At 35.3% G+C, this 13,323-nt stretch overlaps 1 protein-coding gene across 1 annotated transcript in view; it reads left to right on the top strand.

Annotated features, from left to right (window-relative positions):
* Positions 1–11,804, top strand: part of PDGFC (platelet derived growth factor C) — a 245,473-nt gene extending 233,669 nt beyond the window's left edge. The window contains exons 4-6 of the mRNA XM_027866792.1: positions 1,320–1,527; positions 6,752–6,969; positions 10,134–11,804. Of these exons, the coding sequence (XP_027722593.1) occupies positions 1,320–1,527; positions 6,752–6,969; positions 10,134–10,250 (543 nt within the window). The 3' untranslated portion in view covers positions 10,251–11,804. The remainder of the gene's footprint in view (positions 1–1,319; positions 1,528–6,751; positions 6,970–10,133) is intronic.
* Positions 11,805–13,323: the final 1,519 nt, after the last annotated feature.

The following is a 13,323-nucleotide window of genomic DNA, read 5'->3' as shown; positions in this document are numbered from 1 at the left end:
GATCTTTTAAAGTAAACATTGTGGTGGGAATTTTTTTTCCCTTTGTAAATTGCTATTTCGTTGATTCTCTAGATAATTCAAAAACCTGGCTAAGCATTGTCTCTCCTACTTGTTCTTTGGGTTTAATACATGAAGGACAAGTTTAATTCTAACTGAAGTAACAGGGTTGTAGTGTTTTATAAAACAATTTTGACTTTTCAAAAAATGAAAGGATAAGCAGTCCTCTTTTCTAGCTGCAATGTGTTTCTCTAGTTAACATTGTCAAGCCTATGACCAAAAAGCAAAATCTTGACTGCAGGTGAGAGTTGGAGTATGTAAGCTCTAAGGGTTCTTTTAGCTCTAAATCATAACTTGGTGAATGCCATCAAGGGTACAAAATTTTGATAACAGCATCTGGACTTTTGTAGGTACCAGCTAGAGGAGTTTCAGTGGAAGGAGGCATGGAGTAGGAATAGGGGGTAGTGGATTAAAGTCCTAATTCCAACAAGGATTTGCTGGGTGGCCCTGGACAAATCTGTAGACCTTTCTTTTCTTATCTGCAAATGAACTTCAGGGAGGGTCTTAATAACCACTTGTGATATGCTAATTTAGGGTGCCTGATTAGAATGAACAGATTGGGAAGGTTTAGTAGATATCAAAACTTTACATTCCAATTTATTCTTCTCCTTAACTGCCTTTCTACCTTATTCACTTTATTGACAGTATCCTCATTCCATCCAGGGACTCCACTGTAAGAATCCCTATTGGATGAGCTAAAAGTTTCATAGAAATAAAAAATAACCCCTATCCAAAAGCCTAGGTCCTTTTACTCTATGACCTTTACTTAATGTCCACAAGTTGAGAATTGGAATGTTTTGTGTTTTCCATTTGAACACCAACTATCTCCATCTGCCTTAGTTTGTGAAGATTAAAGTTTATGAACCTCAGCTGCATGGTGCTGAAAAAAGACTGCTAGATTTTGAGTGAGGAGGACTGGATTTAAATCCCAGCTCCTAAACAAGCTGGTAATCCATCTGCGGACAAATGACTTGACCTCTCTGAATTGATCTGCTTCTTCTTATGTAAAAAGGAACTATATTATGTAAAGAGATATTGTGAGGAAAGTACTTTGTAAATTGTTAAGCACTATGTCATTATTGTTACCATCATCACCATCAAAGAGGAAAATTAAGGATCTTAATCTTTCAAAAATAATTACTGCTGATTTCTGATGAGTGTCATTTACCAATACTTACTCTTTCAGTTTGAGTACAAATGCAGAAGGGATATAGGCATTACAATATTTGGAAGAGTTAATGAACAGTTTGTTTTCTTTTCAGCACCACACAGAAGCACTAAGCCCTTCAGTGTTGCCCCCCTCAGCATTGCCACTAGACTTGCTTAACAATGCCATCGCTGCCTTTGGTACATTGGAAGAACTGATCCGCTTCCTGGAACCGGATAGATGGCAACTGGACCTAGAAGACTTATACAGGCCAACATGGCAACTCCTTGGAAAAGCTTATGTTCTTGGACGAAAATCCCGAGGTAACTTCTCCTTTTAGATATGGAGCCTCATATGTTTTCTAATCACTGCTCTAGCTCTAAGGAATGAATACAAATAAGAAATACTTAAAATAACTCAGAGTTTAGGAGACTAAAGATGGTATATTTGGTGCCTGACCACCAACTCCTTTCCTTTAGAAATTGGACTCAGATGGGTCCTCCTATCTCATTTTCTTAAAACACCCAGTGATTCAGAAATCATATTCTAGGACATAGCTTGTGCTTCAGAGGGTTAGAGGGATCCCTGGCAGTCATAAGTTGGAGCTAGAGAGAGGGCAAGAAAAGCCTGTAGAACTTTATGTTCTAGGGGCAGCTAGGTGGCACAGTGGATAGAGCACTGGCCCTGGAGTCAGGAGGATCTGAGTTCAAATCCAGCCTCAGACCAAACACTTGACACTTACTAGCTGTGTGACCCTGGGCAAGTCACTTAACCCCAATTGCCTAAAAATAAAAAAAAAATTTTAAAAAAAGAACTTCATGTTCTAGATCACGTAAGCAGAGGATCATGTTAAGGTTGTAATTGTTGCTTTTTCTTAAGCTTAGAAAATTGGAATCTAAAAATTAATAAAAAATGAACAGTAATCTCTCTTAATAAAATTGCTACTGAGGCTATGAATGAATATAAAGCTACTGATAATAAAAGCTATCTCCGTGGGAGAATATTAGTGCCAGGGATAATGGTCTGTCTTTATATATATAACCTCAAACTGAGAAGATGAAAAAAAAAAGTTGTCAATTCATTCATTCTTATTTCCAAAGATTTATATTATTTACTGAACAGAATGAGGAAATTTCTGAGAAAAAAAAACACTGAGAAAAAAAAAGGAGAAATATCTGGTGTTTATGTTATCAAAAATAATTTCTGACTATTGTAATCACTGAGTCTTCAGAAAGGCATATAGGATAACCCCAGAGAATGAATAGTGGTCAGAACCACTCATGTGAGAGGCACAACCTTTTGTTCATCTGAGTTATTTGCATGAGTAAATTGTACCTGGACAGTTCATCTAAACCCTGCTATAAAGAAACTATATTCTTGTCCTATGCTGCACTGACAGTTGGAGTTTATTTGGATCAGTGAGTTATAACCTCAACAAACCATGTTCAGACTTGCCCAACTAGAAAACTTTGTTTAAGCCAAGAGGCATGGTTTCCTTTTTTCTGGTATTTGAAATTGGTGTTCAAGTACACGGCCAGGCAAATCTCCTCCAGATGCTGAAAGTTGTTACATATTTATAAGATTTGATGATGAATAGCACATAGACAACACTTCCCTTCCCTCCCACCATAGAATAAGAAAATGAAGATCTGCAAACATAGCTGAAACATGGATGAATAGAGCCCAACATTGGCAAATTTGAAGTAGATTATCCTTTAAATCGGCCAGAAGGAGATGGGGATGAAATGGTTTTTAACTCAAGTCTAGTTTTGTTTTTGTTTTCTGACAGCTGATCCCTGGATCAGAGCCCAACAACCTCCCTTCTAGCTCTGTCTTTATTACTATAGCTATGCACACTCTGTCTAGCTAGCTGAAGATTTGGCCAGAGGGCAGGCTAAAGTGAAAAGCTTCCAACTCTGAACCAAAGCTTTCAAATATTCATTTAGCACTTTCCACATTGAAGCGCTGTACAGTTTGCCAAAAGCATTAACATTTTCAGCATACAGTAGGTGTGATAAAAGCAGTGTATATTTTTGGAACCTTACGTAAACTAAAATGCAGGTGTGGGATAACATCTATATAGACAAACCCAGCTCCCTCTCTGACAGTCATCCTACAAAGGAGCTAAGAGTAGACCTTTGAAAGCCTTCTAATTAGACATTGAAATAGATTTTCCACTGAATAAACAGATCACAGTGTTACCACATTCATCTTAAAAGGACCACCCTCAGATTGCATTACTGAGGGTGTAATATAATAGCCTCGAGCTGAATATATGTACCAGTAGTCTGAATAGAATGAACAATGGGAAAAGTAAAATGTTTCTAAATGTGACCTTTATATTAAAAAGTCCAGTAACATGCTATATATACCAAACTTAATTCTATGATTTTTAGGAATTAAAGAAACTTGGGCTAGAAATGCATCCATGTTTTTAATAGCGGTATAGTCAAGATCATATATTCTTAGAAAAATGGACATGTGTGTATGCATAATATATATATATATATAATATATATGCACACATATACTACATGGATCAGATATGTATATACATATTCCCTAGAAGTTTCTCTGTCTTCATTTCCCAGATATTCTGAGGGTAGTGTTTTAATTCAGTAGTTCTTATTCTGAAGGAAATGTTCAGCTCTCTTTGATTCCATAAAGCTGACACGCGACTGTTCTCTTTGAATTAAAAAAAAAAAATCTATTGCCGAATAAATAAAATACTCTTTTGCATAGAGGTTGAGATTGTTCTGTTTACAAATCATTATCAAATGCTGTAAAATTTGAAGATTCAGAAATAATAATAGCAGAGATTTCAAACATGAAGTGAACTTTTTTTAAAAACTATAATTCTATATTAAAACAGTAAGTTCCCACATTGCCATATTTCTGTTCCTTTTCTCTACCCCGCTTTCTCTGGTTCAGTGGTTTTCATTTATACCTTGCTACTGCAAAAAAACACAGCATATTTTCCAAGTAAACCTTAGCTAGTACTTAAAAAGGGCTTTTGACTTCTGTGTCAAACATGATAAATGAGTGGAAGCTAAGTTGAAAGTATGTTTAAATTTTCACATTGTAGCAGGTACCATAACTTAGCTCACTTGGGAAATCTATCTAACCTTTTATTGTGGTTAAGTAAACATTTTAAAGTGAACATATACAGTCATTTTTTCTACTTTCATGATATAGTGTGTTTAAATCCATTTGAGATAGATGAATGTCCTTTTGAAAGCTAAGAGCTTCATTCACACTCCAAAGAAGTATGGTCCTGAAATAAGCATTGGACAATTTTTGCTTCAGAGCTTTCTTTTTCCCTCTTCAAGTGGAAGTCTTCTGTCTAGAGTCTCACAGCCAGATCTACATGGGCAAAATTAAATGGAGTGATAAGAATGAAAGGGAGCTTATGCATTTATATATGTATGTATCTATATAAGTTTACCTATAAAATAATTATAGCTCCTGCCTATAAATAATGAAAATGTTTTTAAGTTCTAATTGTTAGCCTACTTATTTCTGCCAATATTAGATACAGTCCAATTTGAATTGAATGAAAAAGCTTTGGAATATGGTGACTTTAAAACGGGGCATTAAATGTAATTGTATGCATTGTAGAAGAGTGGTGTTTTCTTTATCCAACCACCTCACCATTCTCTCATACCATGATTTCAGTATGACTGAAATTAGGTTAAATATGCCATTTCATTAAAGTTAATTAACTCATTTAGCACATCATATTGTTAAATTTGACATATCATAGTCCAAAGAAAAAGTCCAGTTGTTCTTAAAGCTTTAAAACTCAAATTTTTCTCACAAAAGATCTTTTCTAAATGAAAATGAACCTTTACATTTAAAATACAGCCATAGGTTTTGGTTTTTTGTTTGTTTTCTTTTATTTTAGCATAGGTGGAGGAAATTCAGGATAATTGGACCAAAATGGTCAACAGGGCCAAAAGTTCTTACCTCTCTGCTGGCCTGTGTCTGCTCTGTTTGCTAGTTCAGTAGGGCCTGCAATTTCATAATATGCCTAAAAAGCCTTGTTTCCACATATTTTAAGAAGAAATAACTAAGAATTCAATTGGCCCCTTTTGCCATGTTAGATACTACTTGATCATTTGTGAAATTATATTAGAACCATAAGGTCAACTCTTTCTTTTCTTTTCTTTTCTTTTTTTTCCCTTCAGCTAAGATCTGAGTGAAATTTCAAAATCAGTTTATATAGAGATACACATTCAGAAAAGTAGTCATTAACCATACACATAACTCATCATTTACTTATGTTTCTTTTTTCTTTAAGTTGTATTTTCAATGCATCTATAATGTAACACTTAATGGTAATAATTCAGTTATTTTTGCATATAGATTCTTAGAAAGACCACATGAAGGAATCATTTACCATATTCCAAAAGTTTTTCATTGTATTTGAATTGGGCTGTATCTAACACTGACAGAAATAAGTGGTCTAAGAGCTAGAATTTGAAAACATTTTCATTATTTAGGAGCTAAAATTATTTTAGCATGTAAACATACATATATATATATGTAAATATGTGTATGTTATAGACATGTATGTCTATAACATACACACATAAACATATACAACATATACTATATATATATATATAAAACATATACTCACTGATATATTTGTGTGGTTGATACAGTTCACTAAAATTATACTGACGCAATAGCTTTTGGCAATGAAGGACAATAGTTCTTTCAAAATTTACTGACAGTGATGAAAGGCTATTTTGTTTGGTCTTCATTCTTCTATGGAATAAAGCACAATCTCGTTAACCAACTGACTAAAAGAATAAAAACAATGGTAATCAATTAGGCATTCCTTTTGTCCATGGAAGAAGAAAAAGGGTAGAGGTCTGAAAAAGTTGGATTCAAATTTTAGGAATGTCAGTTATTCTATCAGGAGCAGTGTTCTTTCTTAAGTTCTAGTCTGTATTGCTTTTCCTCCTCAAATTCCTCAACTGTCTTGAAATCATTTTCCCTGTTTTCTTTATGTTCTATAGCTTGCATTTCCAGAAAAGTTCTTCAAAATTTCCTTTTGCTTGATTTCCATAAGTAGTTTATTAATTACAGACATGCCAGTAATCCACTTTAAAGGTCACAGTGTTTTTTTTTTTAATTTTTTTTATCAAAGTGTTTATCATTTTACATAAGTCTGCCCTTGCCCCAAGCTTTCCTGGTCTCTATTTCAGTGGGGTTAAAAGGTGTAGCCCTCTTTTTCTCTATAAAGATTCCTATTTATAGCTCTCAAATGTTTTGTTGGCTCTCTTTTTCATATTGCACAATGGTATCTCTTTATTGGTTACTCAGTTATAATGAAGCTTTGTTAATGGCAAAATGGACTGAAAGTCCTACTTGCAAACCATAGAGCCTTGAAATAAAGCTACAATAAGAAGGGACTTTGTTAGAGATATTGTTCATGAAATAACTAGCTTTCTAATGAAAGGAAACTAGTGAAGCCCATTCAGAATCAAAGCATGAACATTTATATATTTATGTGGTTTTTCTTTTAATACCCTCCAGTGGTGGATCTGAACCTCCTAAAAGAGGAGGTAAGGCTGTACAGCTGCACTCCTCGAAACTTCTCAGTGTCCCTAAGGGAGGAACTCAAGAGAACTGATACCATATTCTGGCCTGGCTGCCTCCTGGTAAAACGCTGTGGTGGAAATTGTGCCTGCTGTCAACACAATTGTAATGAATGTCAGTGCATCCCAAGCAAAGTCACTAAAAAATACCATGAGGTGGGTTCACAACTGTCTTTTCAACTTTTCTTTTGAAGTATTTTGTGTGTCTAGAAAACAGCAATACATTAAAATACAAATTATAATAACTATTGTATTCTAAAATTAATTCTATAAGTTTTGTTTTGGGAAGAAGAAACAAGATTAAAATGTAATATATGGAAGCATGAGTTGCTTTCACTCTTTTAAAATTGGGAAAGTTTATTTATTTATTTTTTTGTTTGTGTATGTGTATATATGTATATGTCTTTGTGTTTTATGGAGGTCACTAAGGGACCATGGCACTTGGTTCCAGTATTATTACTACTAGCTAACATTTATATAGCATTTTGTGGCAGCCACTGTGCTAAGTTCTTTAATCCTAATACTCTACTGGATCATCTTTACAACTTTGGGAGATAGGTGCTATTATTATCACCATTTTACTGATAAGGAGAATGAGGCAGACAAAGGTTAAGTGACTTGATCAGGGTCACTTAGCTAGTAAGTATATTACTCTGGATTTGAATTCAAGTCTTCCTTGCTCCAGGCCTAGTGCTCTATCCAATGTGTCACGTAATGTAGCCCACATAGCTACATTAATCAGGACCTAGCCATAGAAATAAATATAGATGTATAGATAGTCATAGAAATATAGATATAGATAACATCATTGCATATAGCCACAGATTAAGATATATACACATATATACATATGTATATATGTATATAATATGCACATATACATACACATCCGCATACACATACACATATTGTTGGTATTGTTGGTTGTTGTTTGTCCTTCATTTTCTGACATCAGGGAGGTGAAGCATGACATGCAAGTGAATTAGATTTAAGTGAGGGAGGGCTGTGCAAAGTCACCAGCCTCCCTTTCTCCTCTAGAGCCATCTGGGTCTGGTGGTGAGATATAGATAGGACGACTGGAGCTGGCCCTGGATGCAATGGGAAACCTTGGCCTTTTTAAGCTAAGGCCTTAAATAGGTCTCAGTTTGACTGAGGCAATGTCCATTTAGTGATTAAGGCTAGGCAAGAAATGAGGCATAGAATGATCTCTTTACCTGATAAATAGTCCCCCAGTCTCTTGTTGGAAACTCAGGGACAGAGAGCTCATGATCTACCAGGCAATGTACTCCAGAGTGAAAGGTCCTGATTTCTAATCTCATCTCTGTTATTACCCAGTGTGACCTTGGGCAGGTCACTTAATATGCTCAGCCTTAGTTTCCTCATTAGTTAATCATCATAAGGAGATTAAACTAGATGGATTCTGAGTCCTCTCCACTTTTATACCTATGATTGTATATCTCTGTGACCCTTTGAAAGTATGATAGAGTTTGTTGAAGATTATAGCATAAACCAGCCAGGAGTTGCTGGGAGGCATCCATCTTCCATTTACAGATAAGGCAGAGTTGGTGGTTTTGGCCCTTGTGATAGGGAGGGTTAGGCTGAAGACTACACTGACATTACACCTTCCTGAAGTAGTCAGTGGTTTGAGTAGCTTGTTTTGTATCAGGGGTTTATAGGATTCATTTAGCTTGGAAGGATCAGATTAAAGGCATTTTAGGCCTACTAGTAGTCAGTGGTGAAAGTAAGACTAGATAACAGCTCTGGTGTCTGAATATCTATTCCACTGTTCTTCCCACCACAGGATATTTCCTTTATAACTGAACTGAAGCATAATGTTTTAACCTCTAATAGTAATTTTAAGGGTGATTCCATTTTGTGATCAAAATAAAAGCCACTCAATAAATTCTAGGTTATGAGAAGGGTTGGCTTCAGTCTGTTTATACAAATTATTAGTATCTAGAGATGCTTATAACTCAGAACTTGAATTTAACTTTAAGAGCCAATATAAGAAACTCTGGCATGCGAAAATAAGTTCTCATTGAAGTTGGGACTTGCTTAGCTTTATGAGCATTTCCATTTCTGGCTCTGATTGGAAACTGGAAGTGAGAAATAATGTCTGTTTGTCCATTTCAAAACCTCAGACTGGGGCTGGCTTTGCTCCAGGCCATAAACTGGACACAGGCTCTTCATGAGGCACCCTTTCTCTGAATTTGCCTCAGATTTAGCCCTCAAATGCAAAGTGTCACAAGATGAAGCATGTGGTATTCTGTGATGGTGCAAGTTTCCAGAAACAGTAGCTTTTGGAAGCTGCTGTGTATAGTTCTTAGATCTGGACACCCAGGGGAACAGTGAAGCAATCTTGCTTTTCATATTTATGGAGTTGTCCCAGAGTGTGAAACTCTGTCCAGAACATGAACAAGATGTGCTTCCTGCTAACTCAGTTGATATCCTAAAGCAAGGGTGGGGAACCTGAGGACTCAAGGCCGCATGTGGCCCTCTAGGTCCTCAAGTGTGGCCCTTTGACTGAATCCAAACTTCACAAAACAAATCCCCTTAATAAAAGGATTTGTTCTGTAAAACTTGAACTCAGTCAAAAGACTGCACCCAAGGACCTAGAAGGCCACATTGAGGCCACACGTGACCTAAAACATTTAAAATGAATGAATTGAAAGCACTAGGTAAAATATTGTTGTTGTGTTATTGTTATTATTATTATTAATAAATTACTAATGGACTAAAATGACTAGCCCATTTTTATAGTTCTTGCTAATATGGAGTTAAAAGTGAAGAAATTAAACCTTGAACTCCTTTTTACATAATTAGGTATAATAATTCTCCCCCCCAATACCTCCTCTCTCTCTCTCTCTCTCTCTCTCTCTCTCTCTCACACACACACACACACACACACACACACACACACACACACACACAGTAACTAAAAGTTCATATTATTTTGTCTGATAGAGATGGTGTTATCAAACTATCATTGTTGGCAAATTCAATTTCCTACAGCAAATAATGCCATTTTCAATACTAAATCCTTAAATCAGATAACATACTAACTCTTTCAAAATCATATACAGCTGCAATGAAGCTAAGCTTTTGCTAAAACTGACATCTGAGCTGTATATCTCAATGAGATTTATAGAAGTCTTGATGTTAAAGCCAAAAAAAAGTTAATATTAATGAGTAGCACAGTGCCCGGAACATAGTAGGTACTTAACACGTATTTATTGATTGATATTTGTTGAATAAACGAAGCTTGACCTTGCTCATAGCTATTCATGCTTAGTGATTTATTTTAAATTGTCTTCTTTTAGGTACTTCAGTTGAAGCCAAGGATTGGTGTAAGGGGACTGCATAAATCACTGACAGACGTGCTCCTGGAACATCATGAAGAGTGCGACTGTGTGTGCAAAGGGAACACGGAAGGATAATGTAATGAAATGTGCTGCCTTTTTTTCCCCCCAGAGCACATTCAATCAATGACTGATTCTATTAATGGGGCTTGTGCATTCTCTCCATCTCTAATCTCAGTTGTTTGCTTTGGGAACCTTCCATCTTCAGGACTTAAAATGTGTTTTCAAGGAAAGACACCAAACAAGGACCATGAGTTGTACAACAGCTCTGTTGTGAGAAGACCCAATCAAAGGACAGGAAAATGCCACCAGTCATTGGGAAATTTAAATACTGTAGGTAGGTAGCTAGCTAGTTACATAGATACTATGTATCTACTGAGCTATCTCTGTCTTATATTTAAGTTGTCTTGGCATTACATGGGTTAAAATTAGAATAGAACACCTATGTGCATGTATGAAGACCTTACCCTGCTGGCTGCCTTAAATCTAGAACTCCACATGCCTGGCCTAAAGGTCACAACATCTGGAATATATATATATATATATATATGTATATATACGTATATATATATATGTATATATATATATTTTTTTTTTTTTTCCTTTCCTCAGCTATCTAAATCAGAATGTTCTATGTTTTAAAAACTTGGTCTTTAAATGAACTTTCTTATTATGGATTAAACTTAATTTGTTTGATGCTGGTAGAAAAGACTGGATTTTTCCCTACTGATAACTAAACTTCCTACCATTTGGAAGAACAGATTGGACAGCATACGATTTGGAAGAGACAAACTTTAAGAAGAACAGTGGCCTTATCCTTACTATGACCTTTGAGTTGGTTTATTTGTTTTATTGTGTACATTTTTATACTCTTTTTGACAGTATAACTATTTGCTTTTCTAATCTTGTTAAATATATCTATTTTTACCAAAGGTATTTAATATTCTTTTTTATTACAAACTAGATCAACTATTTTTTAGCTTGGTAAGATTTTAAACCAGAGATGATATAGCCAGAGGAACAAAGATATGGTCACTCTGACAAAAGTAGCGTGCTATGATGTGATCTCTTTGAGATGCTTGAATTTTCAAGTCCAGAGTGGAATTTTGAAAGTGGATGAAACCTGAAATTTTCCAGTTCTCTCATAATAGAAGTGTTAGGAAAAAAGGAAAACAATAACAACACCTAATTGGAGGTAGTTGTTCAAATTCATTTCATTGTTATTCCTTTCCTGAATAAAATGGACTGGTTAGTCCCTTCTCCCCCAATTTCCCCTCAAGAACCAGAGAATGTAAAGTTCCATGAGAAAACTAAACAATAACTTCCTGACAAAGTATTTTAGGCACAAATCTTCTTGTTTCACAGAAATGGCATCTTGAGAACAATGTGGTCATTGGAAGATTTCAAACTCTTTTCCATATACTCTTTATAAAACCCAAGAATCTTTTCTTTTGTACAGTATATTGTTTAAATAATTCACTTACAACTCCCTTTGTCAATTGAAAAGAAAACAGTAAAGCATTTTGCTTGTAAAATGCTTAACATTGTACCTAGTTCATTTTGTGACTATTTGGATTTGCAGAATGTAATGAATCACCAAATAAAGGAATAAGAATAATTTGGGGAGAAATATGTCTGTGTGCAAAGCTATATCTCTTGAAAATCAGAAAAAGAAAAGTGTCTCGAAATGGCTTTAAAAAAAACCAATTCCACAACCAGTATTTGTCTAGGAAAAAGTACAGTTCACATGCATTATACAAAGATGTTCATTTTTCAGCTATGTCTAACTTTCTGTGACTCCATTTGGGATTTTCTTAGCAAACATTCTGGAGTGGTTTGCTGTTTTCTTCTCTAGTTCATTTTCTAGATGAGGAAACTGGGGCAAATAGGGTTAAGTGTATCCAATAGGTAAAGCTTCCTAAATTGGATTTTGCGGGTTTACCTATTGATTTGAAAAGTTACTTTCAACTGAATTTCCTGTTAGAGAGGATACTGATGAGAAATGGGAACAAATTTTAAAAGCTGGAAAGGGATGATTTCTGGAAATCTTTAGAGTAATGATATTTGTCATGAAACCATGTGGGTAGCTAGAGAAAATGTTATCTTTGACTCCTTATTCAATTTTCCATATACTACATGTGGTTAAGACAAATTGTGAAGACTAATCCATGGTTTTAGACTGTATAATCAATCAATGCACTTTGAAAACATGGGTTCTGGATTTTTGTCCTATAAATTTGTAGGTTATATGTAGTATAAGTATCAAACAGAATTGTGAAATAGGTGAAGTTTTCTCCAACACATCTTATCATCACATATCTTTGTATAAATGATGCTCCTGGCTGTCCCGGACCTCATCCTATAGACCTGATCTCCCTGGAATCACCTCTTTCTGGCTCCTTTTTTGCTTCTTTTAAAAATAACCATGTAAACTGTAAAACTCTTCATGAATGTGAGCTATTTTTATTATTAAAACTGGTTTGTGCTTTCTTTCATTTGTAGCTCTCTTTGGCAAGCTACCCCCAAATAATTAATCTGTGTTAACTGCTAATACTAGGATAATCTGTTTATTTTTATTATATATCATACAAGATAGTGTAATACCTCTAGTTATATTAACAAGGACCCATTAAGCTCAGTCAATCTGCTCAATAAACAAGCATCTGTTAAGTGCTTATTATATGCCAGGTACCATGCTAAGTGCTGGAAATACAAAGATAGGCAAAATCAGTCTTTGTCCCTAAGGAGCTCACATTCTTATGGAGGAGACAATATGCAAACAACTATCTATACCTAAGAAATGTATCTCATCATTTGAAGGCAGTTTGGGAGGGGAAGTCAGTAAGAGTGGGGAGTTCCCAGAGAGGCCTCTTTTAGAAAGTGGGATTTCAACTTAGTCTTTAAAGAGACTCTGGAAGCAAGGAAGAAGAGGTGAGGAGGAAGAACATTCTAGGCATGAGGAACAGCCAGTGAAATGGCTCTGTGTGGAGAAGAGAAAGTACAGTGTTACTGAGACGTAGAGTACATAGAGGAGAGCAAAGTATAAGACTTGAAAAAGCCAGTTTGTAAAGGACTTCAAAAACAAAATTGCAGATTTTATATTTGATTGTGAAAATTATAAGGAGTCCTCAGAGTTTATTGAGTGGAGAGA

The sequence above is a fragment of the Vombatus ursinus genome, unplaced genomic scaffold, assembly GCF_900497805.2.
Source record: "Vombatus ursinus unplaced genomic scaffold, bare-nosed wombat genome assembly UNPS02014784.1, whole genome shotgun sequence".
In the NCBI taxonomy this organism is placed as follows: domain Eukaryota; kingdom Metazoa; phylum Chordata; class Mammalia; order Diprotodontia; family Vombatidae; genus Vombatus; species Vombatus ursinus.
This window is presented reverse-complemented; position numbering and strand designations above follow the sequence as displayed.